This window comes from Pseudorca crassidens, chromosome X, assembly GCF_039906515.1.
Source record: "Pseudorca crassidens isolate mPseCra1 chromosome X, mPseCra1.hap1, whole genome shotgun sequence".
Classification (NCBI taxonomy): Eukaryota; Metazoa; Chordata; class Mammalia; order Artiodactyla; family Delphinidae; genus Pseudorca; species Pseudorca crassidens.
Window position 1 is genome coordinate 60,803,993 of NC_090317.1, and position 21,894 is coordinate 60,825,886.

General features: G+C 36.0%; 1 protein-coding gene across 1 annotated transcript in view; it reads left to right on the forward strand.

Annotated features, from left to right (window-relative positions):
- The window catches only part of HDX (highly divergent homeobox), a 181,589-nt gene that overhangs the window by 121,435 nt on the left and 38,260 nt on the right, over positions 1-21,894 (forward strand). The window contains exon 6 of the mRNA XM_067722881.1: positions 21,129-21,336. Coding sequence (XP_067578982.1) covers positions 21,129-21,336 — 208 coding nt within the window. The remainder of the gene's footprint in view (positions 1-21,128; positions 21,337-21,894) is intronic.

Sequence of the window (21,894 nt, forward strand, 5' to 3'; positions counted from 1 at the left end):
CACATAAATATATTCCTGAGATTGTGGTAGAAACTATGTAGATGTTTAAAAGTCTAATAGACCTTCTAGTTATTGATCACCAAAATGAACTTTGCCTCAGGATGTATAGTTAGCCATTACTTGTGGAATAATGTGGAAATTTTAGATTCATGTTTCCTTGTTATATCTTACATTTCTAAAAAAGTCTAAGAAGCAAATTTGGTATATTTCCCCTTTAATTTCATTGAATATTATGTACATACATTTCTTTAATGTGGAATGTTTTCCCAGGTTCCTGCCTAATATTACTGACATTCATTCATGAAAGGTAAACCGAACACCTATTATGTGCCAGAACTCTTCTAGATGCCATGAGAAAAACGCAGTTCTCCTTCAGAATTTGCAATATAGCATGGTCAAATTTTTTAGTCTCTGTGCTTCAGTTAACAGTAAATGGACATAATATAACAGAGGGTGGTTTTGAGATAACATATGTGGATAATAAGTGTAAAGCACCATAAGTCACCCGTAAAAGTTTGTTCCCTCCCCTATCTCTCTGCAATTCAGTTTAATGCCTGCCTTTTCCATCTGTGTTTTCATTGTAGTGGACATACATAAAAACAAACTCTTGTATGGTCAAATATTTATATAAACAACACATGTTTGAATGTTAAAAACACATTTTGAAAGACAAGTAAATTTCATGGTAAACAGATGTATGTTTTTACATTTTAGATTATGTTTATTTTCCTAGGATCATGGCTAAATTTGAAATGAATTTAAATAGAAGAATTCTTTGCACTTATACTGTTTTTAGCTTGTTTTTTCATTAAATATAACCCTCCACCACCAATGTGTATGAAAAACAAATTGTAAACTCTCTATTATATAACATGGATATTGACTTAAAGCTGGTGGGCATCTTGAGATTGAATACCATACTCTTATTTTATATAAGAAAAGTGTAGATAGATGGGAGTATGGCTCACCTAAGGTCACACAGCTGGTCAGTGATTAGAGGCCAGATCTCTTTATTACCAGTCTACCATTATTGTCATTTCCATTTCACAAGTCTATGCCTTGCCATAAGAATTACTTTGCATATTTCTTAAAAATACAAAATCTTGTTAAAGCTAAAGCCTCTGGCAAGTACTGAAATTGGAATTGATCATTTCCTAAGGTGCAGCATTTATCTCTCTTACTTAATTTATCACCCTGTACATATTTTTCTACATGAGCTTCTCTGAGGACAGCAGTTATAAACGCTTGATGGGGCATATGTCAGAGTGTAAAAAAGAAAAATATACTGATTAACAAGACTCAAAAACAAAGGTGGGGGGGACCTTCAAGAAAGCGGAGGAATAAGACGTGGAGATCAACTTCCTCCCCACAAATACATCAAAAATACATCTACATGTGGAACAACTCCTACATAACACCTACTGAAGGCTGGAAGAAGACCTCAGACTTCCCAAAAGGCAAGAAATTCCCCACGTACCTAGGTAGGGCAAAAGAAAAAAGGAAAAACAGAGACAAAAGAATAGGAATGAGACCTGCACATCTGAGAGGGAGCTGTGAAGGAGGAAAACTTTCCATACACTAGGAAGCCCCTTCAGTGGTGGAGACAGGCAGTGGGCAGGGGGGAAGCTTTGGAGCCATGGAGGAGAGTACAGCAACAGGGGTGCAGAGGGCAAAACAGAGATTCCTTCACAGAGGATCAGCGCCGACCAGCACTCACCAGCCTGAGAGGCTTGTCTGCTCACCCGCCAGGGCAGGTGGGGGCTGGGAGCTGAGGCTCTCGTTTTGGAGGTCAGATCCCAGGCAGAGGATTGGGGTTGACTGTGTGAACACAGCCTGATGGGGACTAGTGTGCCACAGCTAGCTGAGAGGGAGTCTGGGAAAAATCTGGACCTGCCTAAGAGGCAAGAGACCATTGTTTCAGGGTGCTCGAGGAGAGGAGATTCAGAGCACTGCCTAAACGAGCTCCAGAGATGGGCACTAGCAGGCTAACAACACAGACACCAAAGATGGCCATGAAATGCTAAAGCTGCTGCTGCAGCCACCAAGAACCCTGTGTGCAAGCACAGGTCACTATCCACACCTCCTCTCCCAGGAGCATGTTAAGCCTACCACTACCAGGGTCCCATGATCCAGGGACAACTTCCCCAGGAGAACACACGGTGCACCTCAAGTTCTTGCCACATCATGCCTGCCTCTGCCACCACAGGCTCAACCTGCATTCCATACCGCTGACTCCCCTCGGGCTGAGTGAGCCAGAGACCCCTGAACAACTGCTACTTTAACCCCATCCTGTCTGGGCAAAGAACAGATACCCTCAGGCGACCTACATGCAGAGGCATGGCAAAACCCAAAGCCAAACCCCAGGAGCTGTGCAAACAAAGAAGAAAAAGGGGAATTTCTCCCAGCAGCCTCAGGAACAGTGGATTAAATGTCCACAATCAATTTGATGTAGCCTGCATCTGTGGAATACCTGACTAGATAACAAATGATCCCAAAATTGAGGTGGTGAATTTTGGGAGCAACTGTAGGCTTGGGGTCAGCCTTCTGCATCTAATTTGTTTCTGATTTTAGGTTTATTTTAGTTTAGTATTTAGAGTTTATTATCATTGGTAGATTTGCTTATTGATTTGGTTGCCCTCTTCCTCCTTAGTTTTCTCTCATATACAGATTTATTTTTCCTTATTCTCTTTTTCTGATGGTGTATGTGTATGATTCTTTGTGTGATTTGTCTGCATAGCTTTACTTTTACCATTTATCCTAGGATTCTCTCTGTCCATTTTTTGTTTGTTTGTTTGATTTTTAGTATAGTTTTTAGCACTTGTTACCATTGGTGGTTTGTTTTTTGGATTGGTTGCTCTCTTCTTTCTATCTTTCTTTGCTTTTCCTTTTTTATTACCTTATATTATTTTAATTTTAATAATTATTTTTTATTTTAATAACATTTTTATTTTATTTTATTTTATTCTTCCTTTCTTTTTTTCTCCTTTTTTTTTTCTGAGCTGTGTGGCTGACATGGTCTTGGTCCTCCATCCAGGTATAAGGCCTGTGCCACTGAGGTTGGAGAGCCGAGTTCAGGACATTGGTCCAAAAGAGACCTCCCAGATACATGTACTATGAACCAATGAAAGCTCTCCCAGAAATCACCATCTCAATGCTAAGACCCAGCTCCACTCAATGACGAGCAAGGTACAGTGTTGGACACCCTATGTAAAACAACTAGCAAAACAGGAATACAACCCCACTCATTAACAGAGAGGCTGTAAAATCATAAAAAAGGTCACAGACACCCCCAAAACAAACTACCAGATGTGGCCCTTCCACAAGAAAAAAGGATCCAGCATCATCCACAAGAACACAGGCACCAATCCCTTCCACAGGAAGCCTACACAAACCACTGAACAAACCTCAGCCACTGGGGGAAGACACCAAAAACAACTGGAACTATGAAGCTGCAGCCTGCAAAAAGGAGACCCCCAACACAGTAAGTTAAGCAAAAGGAGAATACAGAGAAACACACAGCAGATGAAGGAGCAAGGTAAAAAATCACCAGATCAAACAAATGGAGAGGAAATAGGCAGTCTACCCGAAATAGAATTCACAGTAATGATAGTAAAGATGATACAAAATCTTGGAAATGGAAAGGAGAAAATACAAGAAACGTTTAACAAGGACATAGAAGAACTAAAGAGCAAACAAACAATGATGAAGAACACAATAAATGGAATTAAAAATTCTTGAGAAGGAATCAGTAGCAGAATAACTGAGGCAGAAGACCGAATAAATGACCTGGAAGATGAAATAGTGGAAATACCTATTGCAGAGCAGAATAAAGAAAGAAAGAATCAAAGGAATTGAGGACAGTATTAGAGACCTCTGGGACAACATTAAATGCACCAACATTCGAATTATAGGGGTCCCAGAAGAAAAAGAGAAAAAAGAAAGGGATGGAGAAAATATTTGAAGAAATTATAGTTGAAAACTCCCCTAATATGGCAAAGGAAATAGTCAGTCAAGTCCAGGAAGCAAAGAGAGTCCCATACAGGATAAATCCAAGAAGAAACACACCAAGACACATATTAATCAAACTATCAAAAGTTAAATACAAAGAAAAATTATTAAAAGCAGCAAGGGAAAAGCAACAAATAATATACAAGGGAATCCCCATAAGGTTAACAGCTGATCTTTCAGCAGAATCTCTGCAAGCCAAAAGGGAGTGGCAGGACATATTTAAAGTGAAGAAAGAGAAAAACCTACAGCCAAGATTACTCTACTCATCAAGGATCTCATTCAGATTCAACGACAAAATTAAAATCTTGACAAAAAAGCAAAAGTTAAGAGAATTCAGCAGCACCGAACCAGCTTTACAACAAATGCTAAAGGAACTTATTTAGGCAGGAAACACAAGAGAAGGAAAATACCTACAATAACAACCCAAAACAATTAAGAAAATGATAATAGGAACATGCATATCGACAACTACCTTAAATGTAAATGGATTAAATGCTCCAACCAAAAGGCATAGACTGGCTGAATGGATACAAAAGCAAACCCATATATATGCTGTCTACAAGAGACCCACTTCAGACCCAGGGACACATACAGTCTGAAAGTGAGGGGATGGAAAAAGATATTCCATGCAAATGGAAATCAAAAGAAAGCTGGAATAGCAATTCTCATATCAGACAAAGTAGACTTTAAAATAAAGACTATTACAAGAGACAAAGAAGGACACTACATAATGATGAAGGGATCAATCCAAAAAGAAGATATAACAATTGTAAATATTTATGCACCCAAAGTAGGAGCACCTCAATACCTAGGGCAAATACTAGCAACCATAAAACAGGAAATCGACAGTAACACAATCATAGTACAGGACTTTAACACCCCATTTTAACCTATGGACAGATCATCCAAAATGGAAATATATAAGGAAACACAAGCTTTAAATGATACATTAAACAAGATGGACTTAACTGATATTTATAGGACATCCCATGCAAAAACAACAGAATGTACTTTCTTCTCAAGTGCTCATGGAACATTTTCCAGGTAGATCTTATCTTGGGTCACAAATCAATCCTTGGTAAATTTAAGAAAATTGAAATCATACAAAGTATGTTTTCTGAACACAACACATTGAGACTAGATATCAATTACATGGAAAAATCTGTAAAATACACAAACACATAGAGGCTAAACAATACACTACTAAACAACCAAAAGATCACTGAATAAATCAAAGAGGAAATCAAAAAATCCCTAGAAACAAATCACAATGAAAACACAACAACCCAAAACCTATGGGATGCAGCAAAAGTAGTACTAAGAAGGAAGTTTATACCAATACATTTTACCTCCAGAAACAAGAAACATTCCAAATAAACAACCTAAACTTATACCTAAAGCAATTAGAAAAAGAAGAACAAAAAAATCCGAAAGTTAGGAGAAGGAAAGAAATCATAAAGACCAGGTCAGAAAAAAAATGATAAAGAAATGAAGGAAACGAGAGCAAAGATCAGTAAAACTAAAAGCTGGTTCCTTGAGAAGATAAACAAGATTGATAAACCATTAGCCAGATTCATCAAGAAAAAAAGGGAGAAGACTCAAATCAGTAGAATTAGAAATGAAAAAGAAGAAACAACTGACTCTCTAGAAATACAAAGAATCGAGATTTGGAAGCAAGATGGCAGATTAGAAGGACATGCTCTCACTCCCTCTTGAGAGAAGACCAGAATCACAACTAACTGCTGAACAATCATCAACAGGAACACAATGGAATACACCAAAAAATATACCCCACATCTAAAGACAAAGTAGAAGCTACAATGAGATGGTAAGAGGGGCACTATCACAATAAAATCAAATCCCATAACTGCTGGGTGGGTGACTCACAAACTGGAGAACACTTATACCACAGAAGTCCACCCACTGGAGTGAAGGTCTTGAGCCCCACGTCAGACTTCCCAACCTGGGGTTCCAACAACAGGAGGAGAAATTCCTAGAAAATCAGACTTTGAAGGCTAGTGAGATTTGATTGCAGGACTCTGACAGGATTGGGGGAAACAGACACTCCACTCTTGGAGGGCACACATGAAGTAGTGTGCACATTGGGACCCAGGGGAAGGAGCAGTGACCCCAGGGGACACTGAACCAGACATACCTGCTAGCGTTGGAGGGTCTCCTGCAGAGGCAGTGGGTGGCTGTGGCTCACCATGAGGACAAGGACACTGACAGCAGAGGTTCTGGAAAGTATTCCTTGGTGTGAGCCCTCCCAAAGTCCACCATTGACCCCACCAAAGAGCCCGGGTAGGCTCTGGTGTTGGGTTGCCTCAGACCAAACAACCAAAAGGGAGGGAAACCAGCCCCACCCATCAGCAGTCAAGCAGATTAAAGCTTTACTGAGCTCTGCCCACCAGAGCAACAGCCAGCTCTACCCACCACCAGTCCCTCCCATCAGGAAAGTTGCACAATCCTCTTAGATAGCCTCATCCATCAGAGGGCAGATAGCAGAAGCAAGAAGAACTACAATCCTGCAGCCTGTGGAATAAAAATCACATTCACTGAAAGATAGACAAGATGAAAAGGCAGAGGGCTATGTACCAAATGAAGGAACAAGATAAATGCCCAGAAAAAGAACAAAATGAAGTGGAGGTAGGCAACCATCCAGAAAATGATTTCAGATTAATGATAGTGAAGATGATCCAGGACCTCGGAAAATGAATGGAGGCGAAGATCAAGAAGATGAAAGAAATGTTTACTAAAGACCTAGGAGAATTAAAGAACAAACAAACAAAGATGAACAATACAATAACTGAAATGAAAACTACACTAGAAGGAATCAATAGAAGAATAACAGAGGCAGAAGAAGGGATAAGTGACCTGGAAGACAGAATGGTGGAATTCACTGCTGCGGAACAGAAAAAGAACAAAGAATGAAAAGAAATGAAGACAGCCAAAGAGACCTCTGGGACAACATTAAATGCAACAACTTTCACATTATAGGGGTCCCAGAAGGAGAAGAGAGAGAGAAAAGACTCAAAAAAAATATTTGAAGAGATTACAGTCAGAACCTTCCCTAACATGGGAAAGAAAATAGCCATCCAACTCCAGGAAGCACAGAGAGTCCCACACAGGATAAACCCAAGGGGAAACATGCTGAGACAAATAGTAATCAAATTGGCAAAAATTAAAAACAAAGAAAAATTACTGAAAGCAGCAAGGGAAAAATGACAAATAACACACAAGGGAATCCCCATAAGGTTAACAGCTGATCTTTCAGCAGAAGCTCTACAAGCCAGAAGGGAGTGTCATGATATACTTAAAGTAATGAAAGGGAAGAAGCTGCAACCAAGATTACTCTACCCAGCAAGGATCTCATTCAGATTCGATGGAGAAATCAAAAGCCTTACACACAAGAAAAAGCTAAGAAAATTCAGCACAACCAAACCAGCTCTACCACAAATGCTGAAGGAACTACTCTAAGTGGGGAACACAACAGAAGAAAAAGACCTACAAAAGTAAACCCAAAACAAATAAATAAATGGCCATAGGAGCATACATATTGATAATTACCTTAAACGTGAATGGATAAATTGCTCCAACCAAAAGACACAGGCTTGCTGAATGGATAGAAAAACAAGACCCATCTATATGCTGTCTACAAGAGACCCACTTCAGACCTAAGGACACATACAGACTGAAAGTGCAGGGATGGAAAATGATATTCCATACAAATGGAAATCAAAAGAAAGCTGGAGTAGCAATACTCATATCAGATACAAAAGACATTAAAGTAAAGAATTTTATAAGAGACAAGGACGGACACTACATAATGATCAAGGGATCAATCCAAGAAGAAGATGTAACAATTATAAATATATATGCACCCAACATAGGAGCACTTCAATACATAAGGCACCTGCTAACAGCTATAAAAGAGGAAATCAACAGTAACACAATAATAGTGGGGGACTTTAACACCTCACTTACACCAATTAACAGATCAACCAAAATGAAAATAAATAAGGAAACAGAAGCTTTAAAAGACACAATAGACCAGATAGATTTAATTGATATTTATAAGACATTCTTTCCAAAAGCAGCAGATTACACTTCCTTCTGAAGTGCACATGGAACATTCTCCAGGATAGATCAAACCTTGGGTCACAAATCAAGCCTCAGTAAATTTAAGAAATTTGAAATCATATCAAGCAGCTTTTCTGACCACAATGTTATGAGATTAGAAATGAAATACAGGGAAAAAATGTTAAAAAAAAACCCAAACACATGAAGGCTAAACAATACGTTACTAAATAACCAAGAGATCACTGAAGAAATCAAAGTGGAAATCAAAAAATACCTAGAGACAAAAGGCAATGAAAAAAAAGACGATCCAAAACCTATGGGATGCAGCAAATTGATAAACCATTAGCCAGACTAATCAATAAAAAGAGGGAGAGGACTCAAATCAATAAAATTAAAAATGAGAAAGGAGAAGTTACAACAGACACCACAGAAATACAAAGCATCCTAAGAGACTACTACAGGCAACTCTATGCCAATAAGTTGGACAACCTGGAAAAAAATGGACAAATTCTTAGAAAGGTATAACCTTCCAAGACTGAACCAGGAAGAAATAGAAAATATGAACAGACCAATCACAAGTAATGAAATTGAAGCTGTGATTAAAAATCTTCCAACAAACAAAAGTCCAGGACCAGATGGCTTCACAGGTGAATTCTATCAAACATTTAGACAAGAGCTAACGCCCATCCTTCTCAAACTCTTCCAAAAAATTGCGGAGGAAGGAGCACTCCCAAACTCATTCTATGAGGCCACCATAACCCTGATACCAAAACCAGACAAAGATACTACAAAAAAAGAAAATTACAGACAAATATCACTGATGAATATAGATGCAAAAATCCTAAACAAAATACTAGCAAACAGAATCCAACAACACATTAAAAGGATCATACACCATGATCAAGTGGGATTTATCCCAGGGATGCAATGATTCTTCAATATACGCAAGTCAATCAATGTGATACGCCGTATTAACAAGTTGAAGAATAAAAACCATATGATTTTCTCAATAGATGCAGAAAAATCTTTTGACAAAATTCAACAACGATTTGTGATAAAAACTCTCCAGAAAGTGGGAATAGAGGGAACCTACTTCAACATTAAAAAGGCCATATATGACAAACCCACAGCAAACATCATTCTCAATGGTGAAAAATTGAAAGCATTTCCTCTAAGATCAGGAAAAAGAAAAGGATGGCCACTCTCACCATTATTATTCAACATAGATTTATAAGTGCTAGCCACGACAATCAGAGAAGGACAAGAAATAAAAGGAATAAAAATTGGAAAAGAAGAAGTAAAGCTGTCACTGTTTGCAGATGACATGATACTATACATAGAGCATCCTAAAGATGCCACCAGAAACCTACTAGAGCTAATCAATGAATTTAGTAATGTTGCAGGATACAAAATTAATGCACAGAAGTCTCTGGTATTCCTATACACTAATGATGAAAAATCTGAAAGGGAAATTAAGGAAACACTCCCATTTACCACTGCAACAAAAAGAATAAAATACCTAGGTATAAACATATCTAGGGAGACAAAAGACCTGTAGAAAACTATAAGACACTGATGAAAGAAATTAAAGATGATACCAACAGATGGAGAGATATACCATGTTCTTAGATTGGAAGAATTAATATTGTGAAAATGACTACACTACCCAAAGCAATCTACAGATTCAATGCAATCACTATCAAATAACCAAAGGCATCTTTTACAGAACTAGAACAAAAAATCTGAAAATTTGTGTGGAGACAGAAAAGACCCTGAAGAGCCAAAGCAGTCTTGAGGGAAAAAAGCTGAGCTGGATGAATCAGAGTCCCTGACTTCAGACTATACTACAAAGCTACAGTAATCAATACAATATGGTACTGGCACAAAAACAGAAATATAGATCAATGGAACAAAATAGAAAGCCCAGAGATAAACCCACACAGCTATGGTCAACTAATCTATGACAAAGGAGGAAAGGATATACAAGGGAGAAAATACAGTATCTTCAATAAATCATGCTGGGAAAACTGGACAGCTATATGTAAAAGAATGAAATTAGAACACTTCTTAACACCATACACAAAAATAAACTCAGAATTGATTAGAGACCCAAATGTAAGAACAGACACTATAAAACTCTTAGAGGGCTTCCCTGGTGGCACAGTTGTTGAGAGTCCACCTGCCGATTCAGGGGACACAAGTTCATGCCCTGGTCTGGGAAGATCCCACATGCCATGGAGTGGCTAGGCCTGTGAGCCATGGCCACTGAGCCTGTGCGTCCGGAGCCTGTGCTCCACAATGGGAGAGGCCACAACAGTGAGAGGTCCACATACCACAAAAAATAAACTCTTAGAGTAAAACATTGGAAGAACACTCTTTGACGTAAATTACAGCAAGATCTTTTTTGATCCACCTCCTACAGTAATGGAAATAAAAACAAACAAAAAAAAAACAAATGGGACCTAATGAAACTTCAAAGCTTTTGCACAGCAAAGGAAACCATAAACAAGATTAAAAGACAACCCTCAGTATGGGAGAAAATATTTGCAAAGGAATCAATGGACAAAGGATTAATATCCAAAGTATATAAATAGCTCATGAAGCTCAATATTTAAAAAACAAACATCCCTAACCAAAAATGGGCAGAAGACCTAAATAGACATTTCTCCAAAGAAGACATACAGATGGCCAAGAAGGACATGAAAAGCTCCTCAATATCAGTAATTACTAGAAAAATGCAAATCAAAACTACAATGAGGTATCACCTCACACCAGTTAGAATGGGCATCATCAGAAAGTTTTCGAACAACAAATTTTGGAGAGCGTGTGGAGACAAGGGAACCCTCTTGCCCTGTTTGTGGGAATGTAAATTGATACAGCCACTATGGAGAACAGTATGGAGGTTCCTTAAAAACTAAAAATAGAATTACCATATGACCCAGCAATCCCACTACTGGGCATATACCCAGAGAAAACCATAATTCAAAAAGACACATGCACCCCAATGTTCCTTGCAGCACTATTTACAATAGCCAGGTCACGGAAGCAACCTAAATGCCCATCAACAGACGAATGAATAAAGAAGATGTGGTACGTATATACAATGCAATGTTACTCAGCCATAAAAAGGAATGAAATTGGGTCATTTGTTGAGACATGGATGGACCTAGAGACTGTCATACAGAATAAAGTAACTCAGCAAGAGAAAAAAAATGTGTATATTAACGCATATATCTGAAACCAAGAAAAATGGTATGGACGAACCGCTTTGCAGGGCAGAAATTGAGACACAGATGTAGAGAAGAAACATATGGACACCAATGGGGGAAAGCAGTGTGTGGGGGGTGGGGGGGTGATTAACTGGGCAACTGGGTTTGACATGTACACCATGATGTGTATAAAATTGATGACTAATAAGAACAAGATGTATAAAAAAATAAAAATAAATAAAAGTCAAAAGTTCAAAAAAATAACAAAAAGAAATACAAAGGATCATGAGAGATTTCTACAAGCAACTATATACCAATAAAATGGACAACCTTCAAGAAATGGACAAATTCTTAGTAAAGCACAACCTTCCAAAACTGAACCAAGAAGAAATAGAAAATATAAACAGGCCAATCACAAGCACTGAAATTGAAAATGTGATTAAAAATCTTCCAACAAACAAAAGCCCAGAACCAGATGGCTTCACAGATGAATTCTATCAAACATTTAGAGAAGAGCTAACACTGTCCTTCTCAAACTCTTCCAAAACATAGCAGAGGGAGGAACACTCCCAAACTCATTCTATGAGGTCACCATCACGCTGATACCAAAACCAGATAAAGATGTCACAAAAAAAAGAAAACTACAGGCCAATATCACTGATGAGCACAGATGCAAAAATCCTCAACTAATTACTAGCAACCAGAATCCAACAGCACATTAAAGGGATCATAGAACATGATCAAGTGGGGTTTATCCCAGGGTTGCAAGGACTCTTCAATATACACAAATCAATCAATGCGATACACCACATTAATAAACTGAAGTATAAAAGCCATATGATCATCTAAATAGATGCAGAAAAAGCTTTTGACAAAATTCAACACCAATTTCTGATAAAAACCCTTCAGAAAATAGGCATAGAGGGAACTTACCTCAACATAATAAAGGCCATATATGACAAACCCACAGGCAGCATCGGTCTCAATGGTGAAAAACTGAAACCTTTTTCACTAAGATCAGGAAGAAGACACTCTCACTACTATTATTCAACATAGATTTGGGAGTTTTAGCCACTGCAATCAGAGAAGAAAAAGAAATAAAAGTAATCCAAATTGGAAAAGAAGAAGTGAAGTGTCAATGTTGTCAGATGACATGATACTATACATAGCGAATCCTAAAGATGCTACCAGAAAAGTACTACAGCTAGTCAATGAATTTGGTAAATTAGCAGGATACAAAATTAATGCACAGAAATCTCTTGCATTCCTATGCACTAATGATGAAAAATCTGAAAGAGAAGTTAAAGAAACACTCCCATTTATCATTACAACCAAAATAATAAAATACTTAGGAATAAACCGAAAGGAGACAAAAGAGCTGTATGCAGAAAATATGACACTAATGAAAGAAATTAAAGATTATTCAAACAGATGGAGAGATATACCATGTTCTTGGACTTGAAGAATCAATATTGTGAAAATGACTCTAGTACCCAAAGCAATCTACAGATTCAGTGCAATCCCTTTCAAACTACCAATGACATTTGTCACAGAGCTAGAACAAAACATTTCAGAATTTGTATGGAAACACAAAAAATCCCAAATAGCCAAAGTAATCTTGAGAAAGAAAAATGAAGCTGGAGGAATCAGGCTCCTGGACTTCAGCCTATATTACAAAGCTGCAGTAATCAAGACAGCATGGTACTGGCACAAAAACAAAAATATAGATCAATGGAACAGGATAGAAAGCCTAGATATAAACCCACACACATGTGGTCACCTTATATTTGATAAAGGAGGCAAGAATATTCAATGGGGAAAAGACAGACTCTTCAGTAAGTGGTGCTGGGAAAACTTGACAGCTACATGTAAAAAAATGAAATTAGAACACTCCCTAACACTATACACAAAAATAAACTCAAAATGGATTAAAGACCTAAAAATAAGAACAGACACTATCAAACTCTTAGAGGAAAACATAGGCAGAACACTGTATGACATAAATCACAGCAAGATCCTTTTTGATCCACCTCCTAGAGAAATGGAAATAAAAACAAAAACAAATGGGACCTAATGAAACTTAAAAGCTTTTGCACAGCAAACGAAACTATAAAGAAGACAAAAAGATAACCCTCAGAATGGGAGAAAATATTTGCAAGCAAAGCAACTGACAAAGGATTAATCTCCAAAATATACAAGCAGCTCATGCAGCTCAATATTAAAAAAACAAACAACCCGAGCCAAAAATGGGCAGAAGACCTAAATAGTTATTTCTCCAAGGAAGATATACAGATTGCCAACAAACACATGAAAGGGTGCTCAACATCACTAATCATTAGAGAAATGCAAATCAAAGCTACAATGATATATGACCTCACAACAGTCAGAATGGCCATAGTTAAAGTATGTACAAACAATAAACGCTGAAGAGGGTGTTGAGAAAAGCAAACCCTCTTGCATTGTTAGTGGGAATATAAATTGATACAGCCACTATTGAGAACAATATGGAAGTTCCTTAAAAAAATAAAAATAGAACTACAATATGACCCAGCAATCCCACTTTTGGTCATATACCCTGAGAAACCATAGTTCACAAAGAGTCATGTACCACAATGTTCATTGCTGCACTATTTACAATAGCTAGGACATGGAAGCAACCTAAGTGTCCATTGATAGAGGAATGGATAAAGAAGATGTGGCACATATATACAATGGAATATTACTCAGCCATATAAAGAAAGGAAATTGAGTTATTTGCAGTGAGGTTGGTGGACCTAGAGACTGTCATACAGAGTTAAGTAAGTCAGAAAGAGAAAAACAAATACCGTATGCTAACACATATATATGGAATCTAAAAAAAAAAAAGGTCTGAAGAACCTAGGTTCAGACAGGAATAAAGACACAGATGTAAAGAATGGCCTTGAGGACATGGGGAGGGGGAAATGTAAGCTGGGATGAAGAGAGAGAGTGGCTTGGACATATGTACACTACCAAATGTAAAATAGATAGCTAGTGGGAAGCAGCCACATGGCACAGGGAGATCCGGTCAGTGCTTTCTGTCCACCAAGAGGGGTGGGATATGGAGGGTGGGAGGGAGACACAAGAGAGAGGCGAAATGGGGATATATGTATATGTATAGCTGATTCACTTTGTTATACAGCAGAAACTAACACACCATTGTAAAGCAATTATACTTCAATAAATATGTTAAAAAAATATACAGCTCACTCCATCCTAGGCCTACTAATCAGGATTTTCAGGAAAGGACCTTGGAATCTATATATTTCCTTTGCCCCAGCAATTCTGATGATAGGCAAATTTGGAAAGGATTTCACTTCACTACACTATGTCACTGTGGCTAAATATTCTAGTTGGTTCTTTCCCTCCATAGTAATTGGTCAAATTTTGTGATTTGTATTTTTCTTGTCTATTTGTTTATTGTGTATACATCTTCTGGATTGTAAATTCAAGCTCTACAAGGGTGTATATCAGGCCTGCCTTTTCACTGTTCTATCCCCAGCACTAGAACAGTGCTTGGTATGTACTTGATGTTCAGTAATATTTGTGGAATGAAAGAATGAAATTTTTATACTATTTTAAATGTTATACTCCATTTACAGTTATTACAAAACACTGGCTATATTCCCTGTGTTATACAGTACGTCCTTGTAGCCTGTCTTTCACCCAACTGTTTGTACCTCCCACTGCCCCATCTCTATATTGCCCTTCCCCTCCCCACTGGTAATCATTAGTTTGTTCTTTGTATCTGTGAGTCTGCTTCTTTTTAGTTATATTCACTAATTTGCTGTAGTTTTTAGATTCCATATATAAGTGATATCATACATATTTGTCTTTCTCAGTCTGACTTATTTCACTTAGCATAATGTCCTCCAAGTCCATCCATGTTGCTACAAATGGCAAATTTTTTTGTTCTTTCATGGCTGAGTAGTATTGCAGTGTGTGTGTGTGTGTGTGTGTGTGTGTGTGTGTGTGTGTGTTCCACATCTTCTTTAACCATTCATCTGTTGATGGACACTTAGGTTGCTTCCTTATCTTGGCAATTGTAAATAATGCTGCTAAGAACATTGAAGTGCATGTATTTTTTGAATTAGTGGGTTTTTTTTTTTTTTGGATATGTACAGGAGTGGAATTGCTGGGTCATATGGTAGTTCTATTTTTAGTTTTTGGAGAAATATCTATACTGTTTTTCATAGTGGCTGCATCAATTTACATTCCTACCAACACTGTAAGAGGGTTTCCTTCAAACAAATGAATGTTTAACAGAAAGGTGTGCCCTCTATTTATAGCACACAGAATAAAAATATATAATAATATACATTTAAACTAATGGCAGTTTGGAATATTATTTTTTAATTATTTTAATAGAAATGTACTTAGAAACTTATAGGGCCTGAGAGTCATCATTTTAAATAGCCAATATATTTGAGCTGTCAATACATTGGAGTTATGGTTATAGAAGATACTTATTCTACAAATGGTTATAGAAGATACTTATTTTATAAATTTATGAGCAACTCTGGAGGGATAAAGTTTATCCAGGAGACTAAAGATTTGGAAACCAATTATCTCAATTTCCAGTTTCCTCAGTTAAGGAATCTGAGTCCCAGAGTGATAAAAAAAACTTGACCATGGGTCATATAAAATGGTTGAAAAACTGTATTATACAAAATTACGGGTATTTATTTTGAAACAAAGAAATAAATACTTGAATTCCCTGGTGGCTTAGTGATTAGAATTTGGCGCTTTCACTGCCGTGGCCTGGGTTCAGTCCCTGGTCGGGGAACTGAGATTCTGCAAACCACATGGCACAGCCAGAAATAGGAATAAATACTCTTTACATAATTGATAGCTGGAATGTAGAAGAGGCTATTTGGAGTAAGGTGGATCCAGAGTGAAAAACTGGAACCAAGGCCTAGAATTAATAAGACAATAGATACTGATTCAGTTTTAGGGAGAACATTTTTGGAAAAAAAAACTATCCAAAAACTGGACTGAGGAACCTTATAAAGTAGTATGTTCCATGTTCCTATTATTTTCATGCAAAGACTGAATAGCCATCCACCTATAATGCTGAAGAAGAAACTTTTACCTTAAATGGAAGGTTAGGCTAGTTGGCTTCCAAGATCTCTTCCATCGTCTATGATTCTTTGAAAATGTAATAAACCCATTAAGATTATGTTTGTATACTGAATTATTTTCCTGGTGCCTTCCAGTTTTGAGAAATAGCCAGAGAGGAACTATGTCAGCCCTAGTATGTAATAAATTTCCATATAGTCCCAATTTTCACATATTATTATACCTTTATCATTATACAGTATATAATCATTCATTTCTCCCAAGAAGGGTGAAAAAAAGAAGTTGAAAATAAATGGACATTGGCTTCTGTTTTCTGTCTTCTTCTCTCTTCCCAAGCCTTTATGACCCAAAGGAAGCCAAAAGCATCCTAAGAAAACTGGTATCGTTCTTCTTCTGCCCACACCATCATTTTCCCAAGCATCTGTGTCTAAGATTATTGTGAAAAAGAAGCATCAGTATTTGATAAGCGTCGTATTCAAAGACAGGAAATAGAGAAAGTACATGACAATTTAATGGAACTTTAGTAAGAAGTTGAAATTCTTTACTTTTTCTGAAGTCTAGTAGCTTATTCTCAATGAGACCATATACTGGGAAATTGAAATGGAACTATACTCTTTAAAATAGTGTTTCACCTATGGGAGAATTTAGCAAAACTAGAAAAATTAATATCCATAAATATTTTCCTTTTCTACCAGGTAATATTCACTTGGGAGCCTACAAAGCAATCCATATGTTTCAGGTTTCACATTTAGCATTGAATGCTAAATACATCAAAGGTACTACATATCCTGAATTTGAAGAGAAAATGCCCCCCCCAAAAAAATTATAAAGAAGAATTAATCTTCTTGGACTAACTGAATAGTTCTTCTGTTTTGCCCTGCATTTTTTTTTGCAAAATCTTACCACGTAAAAGTTAACTTTATTCATGTTTTTTATTTACATTAGAGAATATCTAAGGTGGCTTTGTATTGAAGTGGACCTTGTTGTATAGAAGCAATTCTACTTGGTATACAAAGAAATGGTACCATAATCAAATTTAGATCTGAAATTATGAAATGCTATTGAATGACTTTCTACACTAAAAGAGAATATACAGGTTTTAAGAATTCTTCTTCCACTTTGTAGATTGGCGTGACAATTCTACTTTGTAGAGTCATATGGCAAAATTATAAAGGTTACAAACTCTAATCATATAAAATGAGCTTTTTGAAAATTACATGAGAAACTTGAAAATAAAATTGGTTTTAGACTGCAGCTTCCAAAAAATGTTGGAGTAGACATAATTTTCCCTATCCTTCCCAGTAAGTACAACTAAAATCCCTAGACATTATATATAAAACAAATATAAGAAGACTGTGAAGGGTGGAAAGACCTCACATCTGCTAGGGACCACAGGACCTAAAGAATAACATAAAAATATATACATTCATTTATTTATTATTAACCATTTTTTAATTGAAGTATAGTTAGTTTACAATGATGTGTTAGTTTCAGGTGTACAGCAAAGTGATTCAGTTACATGTATATACATATATATGTATATATATATATATTCTTCTTCAGATTTTTTTCCATTATAGGTTATTACAAGATATTGAATATAGTACCCTGTGCTATACAGTAGATCCTTGTTGGTTATCTATTTTATATATAATAGTGTATATATATTAATCCCAAACTCCTAATTTGTCTCTTCCCCCACCCCGCTATCCCCTTTGGTAATAAGTTTATTTTCTATGTCTGTGAGTCTTATTTCTGTTTTGTAAATAAGTTCATTTGTATCATTATTTTAGATTCCACATATAAGTGATATCATATGATATTTGTCTTTCTCTGTCTGACTTCACTTAATACAATGATCTCTAGGCCCATCTGTGTTGCTGGAAATAGTATTATTTCATTCTTTTTATGGCTGAGTAATATTCCATTGTATATATATACCACATGTTTATCCATTCATCTGTCAATGGACATTTAGGTTGCCCTATAACTATTAAGGAAATTGAATTCAAAAAAGTCTCCCCAAAAAAGAATCTACAAGTACCCATAACCTACAACTAACATCATACTTTAACGGTGAAAAATAGAATGCTTTTCCTCTGAGACCAAAAACAAGATGTCCACTCTAAACACCTTTATTCAATATAGTAGTAGAAGTTCTAACCAGCACAATAAATCAAGAAAAGGAAATAAAAGATACACTTGATTAGCTGTGTAGAAAATCATAAAGAATCTACAAAACACTCTTACAACTAATAAATGAATTCACCAAAGTCTCTGGATACAAGATCATCATATAAAAATCAATTGCATGTCTATATAGTAAAAATAAATGCAATGAAATTGAAATTTAAGATATGAATAAATTATTTGCAATCCCTCAAAAAATCAAATACTTACATGTAACTCTAACAAAACATGTACAGGATTTGTATGCTGAAAACTACAAAACACTGATGAAAGAAATAAAAGAAATTCTAAATAAATGGAGAGACATTCTGTGTTCATGTACTGGAAGACTCGACATAGTAAAAATGTAAATTCCCCCCAAATTGATATTCAGGTTTAACATAATTCCTATAAAATTCCAGCAAGATTGTTTGTTGATGTAGACAAGATAATTCTAAAATTCACATGGAAAGGAAATATGCTAGTATAGCTAAAACAGTTCTTGACAAAAACAATAAAGTGGAAGAAATCCATCTACCCAATTTTGAGACTTATTATATAACTACAGTAACCAAGACTGTGGTATTGGCAGGGTGATAAGACATATAGATCATTGGAACAGAATGGAGAGCCCAGAAATAGTCCTGCACAACCATGGCCAACTTAGTTGATTTTTGACAAAGGTGCAAAAGCAATTCAATGGAGGAAGTCTTTTCAAGAAATGGTGCTGGAACAATTGGATATCTATAGGAAAACATAAATTAACCTTGATGTAAATCTCACACCTTATACAAAGTGAATTCATAATGGATCAGAGATTTAAGTGTAAAAAATAAAACTATAAAAATTTTAGATAACATAGGAGAAAATCTTTGTGGCCTAGGGCTTGGTGAAGAATTCTTAGGAATCGGACTAAAAGCATAATCCATAAAAGAAAAAAGCAGTAACTTGGACTTCATCAAAATTAAAAAAAAAACTTTTGTGCTGTAAAAGACAAGGATGATGAAAATACAAGCTACAGATGAGGAGAAAATATTTGCAAACCACATATCTGACAAAGAACTCATATCTGCTACAGAATGGGAGAAATTTTGCAAAACCACTTATCTGACAAAAATTCATATCTAGAATATATAAGGTACTTTCAAAACTTAATATTAAAGAAAAGACAAAAATTACAAAATGTACAAGAGACATGAAGAGACATTTCACTGATATATGGATGGCAAAAAGCACATGAAAAGATTTTCAACATCACTAGCCATTAGGGAAATTAAATTAAGAACTTGATGATCTATTGCTACATGCACCAATGAGAACAGCTAAAAGAAAAAGAATTACTTATAATACGAAGTCCTGGCAAGAATGCCAAGAAACTGGATCTCTCATACATTGCTGGTAGAAATATAAAATGGCACAACTTTTATGGAAACAATTTGGCAGTTTCTTTTAAAATTAAACATATAATTACCATTTGACCCAGCAGTTGCATTCTTGGGCATTTATCTCAGAGAAGTGAAAACTTACATCAGCACAAAAACCTGTACATGATTGTTCATAGAAGATTTTTAGCTGTATATAATAGCCAAAAATTAGAAACAACCCAAGTGTCCTCCAAGTGAAGGGTTAAAAAAACATTGCAAAGAAACAGAAACAAAATGGTACATAAGTATCATGGAAGAATACTTAGCAATAAAAATGAATGGACTATTGATATATGTGACTTTAATAAATTTCCAGGAAATTAAGCTGAATGAGAAAAGCCAATTTTTTGAAATTTTTGAAGTCACATGTATGACTCCATTTATATAACTTTCTCAAAATGACACCATTATAGAGGTGGAAAACAGATTGGTGGATGCCAGGAGTTGAGGATGGTGGGAGGGAGGAGAAGAATGGTGTGATAAAGGAACATAGAATTGTACACATATATTGTACAATATCAATTTCCTTTTTCTGTTATGGTGCTATAATTATGTAAAATGTAAACTGGAGGAAACTGAATGAAGACCAATTTTTGCAACTTCCTGTAACTCGAAATTTATTTTACTATAAAAAGTTTTAAAAATTGATTCTAAATCTAATAAAATGCAATTTTAGAATACTTAAAATACGCAGGTAGTCATTATGGAGCCAAACAAAGTTACTAGAAGGCACATTTTCACGTACAAAGAGCAAGACTGGAAATGGGATATGAACTATAGCTAGAGCTGCATGTCTGGTCCCTTTCAGAAAAGAAACAATTCATGTTTCTTTTGAAATATTTGGTGGATAATTTTCACCAGAAATAAAAACAAAAACAAAAACAAAAAAGTGTTCTGCGACAGGTTGCATGTTGCTTGAAAGTCTGAGTATTTAGATAAATATTTCTTCTAATAAGGTATTTTAAAATAAAAGCAGCTACTTTTATTTTAGCTTATAGAGTAATAATAAAACTGCATTATTCTAGGTATCTACTTATTCTTTTTAATCATATTTTATGCTGTATCCATTCATTATTTTAATGGCTAGAACTGCTAAGGTTTCTATTTTTACAAAACTTTCTCTTCTATTTCTCTTATAAAGACTTGGATTGGGAATCGAAGAAGAAAATATCGTTTAATGGGGATTGAAGTTCCACCTCCAAGAGGAGGCCCTGCTGATTTTTCTGAGCAGCCCGAATCTGGTTCTTTATCTGCACTCACACCAGGAGAGGAAGCTGGTCCTGAAGTAGGAGAGGATAATGACAGAAATGATGAAGTATCCATCTGTTTGTCTGAAGGAAGCTCGCAAGGTATTTTATATGCTCCATCTCCTAATGATATCTTCTGTGAATTTGATGGTTTTTTACTTGCTTTTCAGCTTACCGCACTTCAAATCTAAAGTCCTCAAAACATTTGGTTAAATATTTGAAAAGAATAGACATATATTTATTCTATTTTAAAATGATAGTTGTATATATTTAAAGTGTGCAACATATTTAGATATACATGTACATAGTGAAATGATTACTACAGTCAAGCTAATTAACATATCCATCTCCTCACATAGTTACCTTTGTGTGTGTGTGTGGTGAGAGCACCTGAAATCTACTTCCAAAGCAAATTTCCAGCATTCAATATAGTACAGTAGACCCTTAAACAACATGGCTTTGAACTGCACTGGTCTACTTTCAATAAATACATTGGAAAAACTTTTGGAGATTTGCAACAATTTGGAAAAACTTGCAGACAAACCATGTAGCCTAGAAATATCGAAAAAGTTAAGAAAAAGGTATGTCATGAATGCATAAAATATATGTAATATACATATAACATACAAAATATGTGTTAATCAACTGTTTATGTTATTG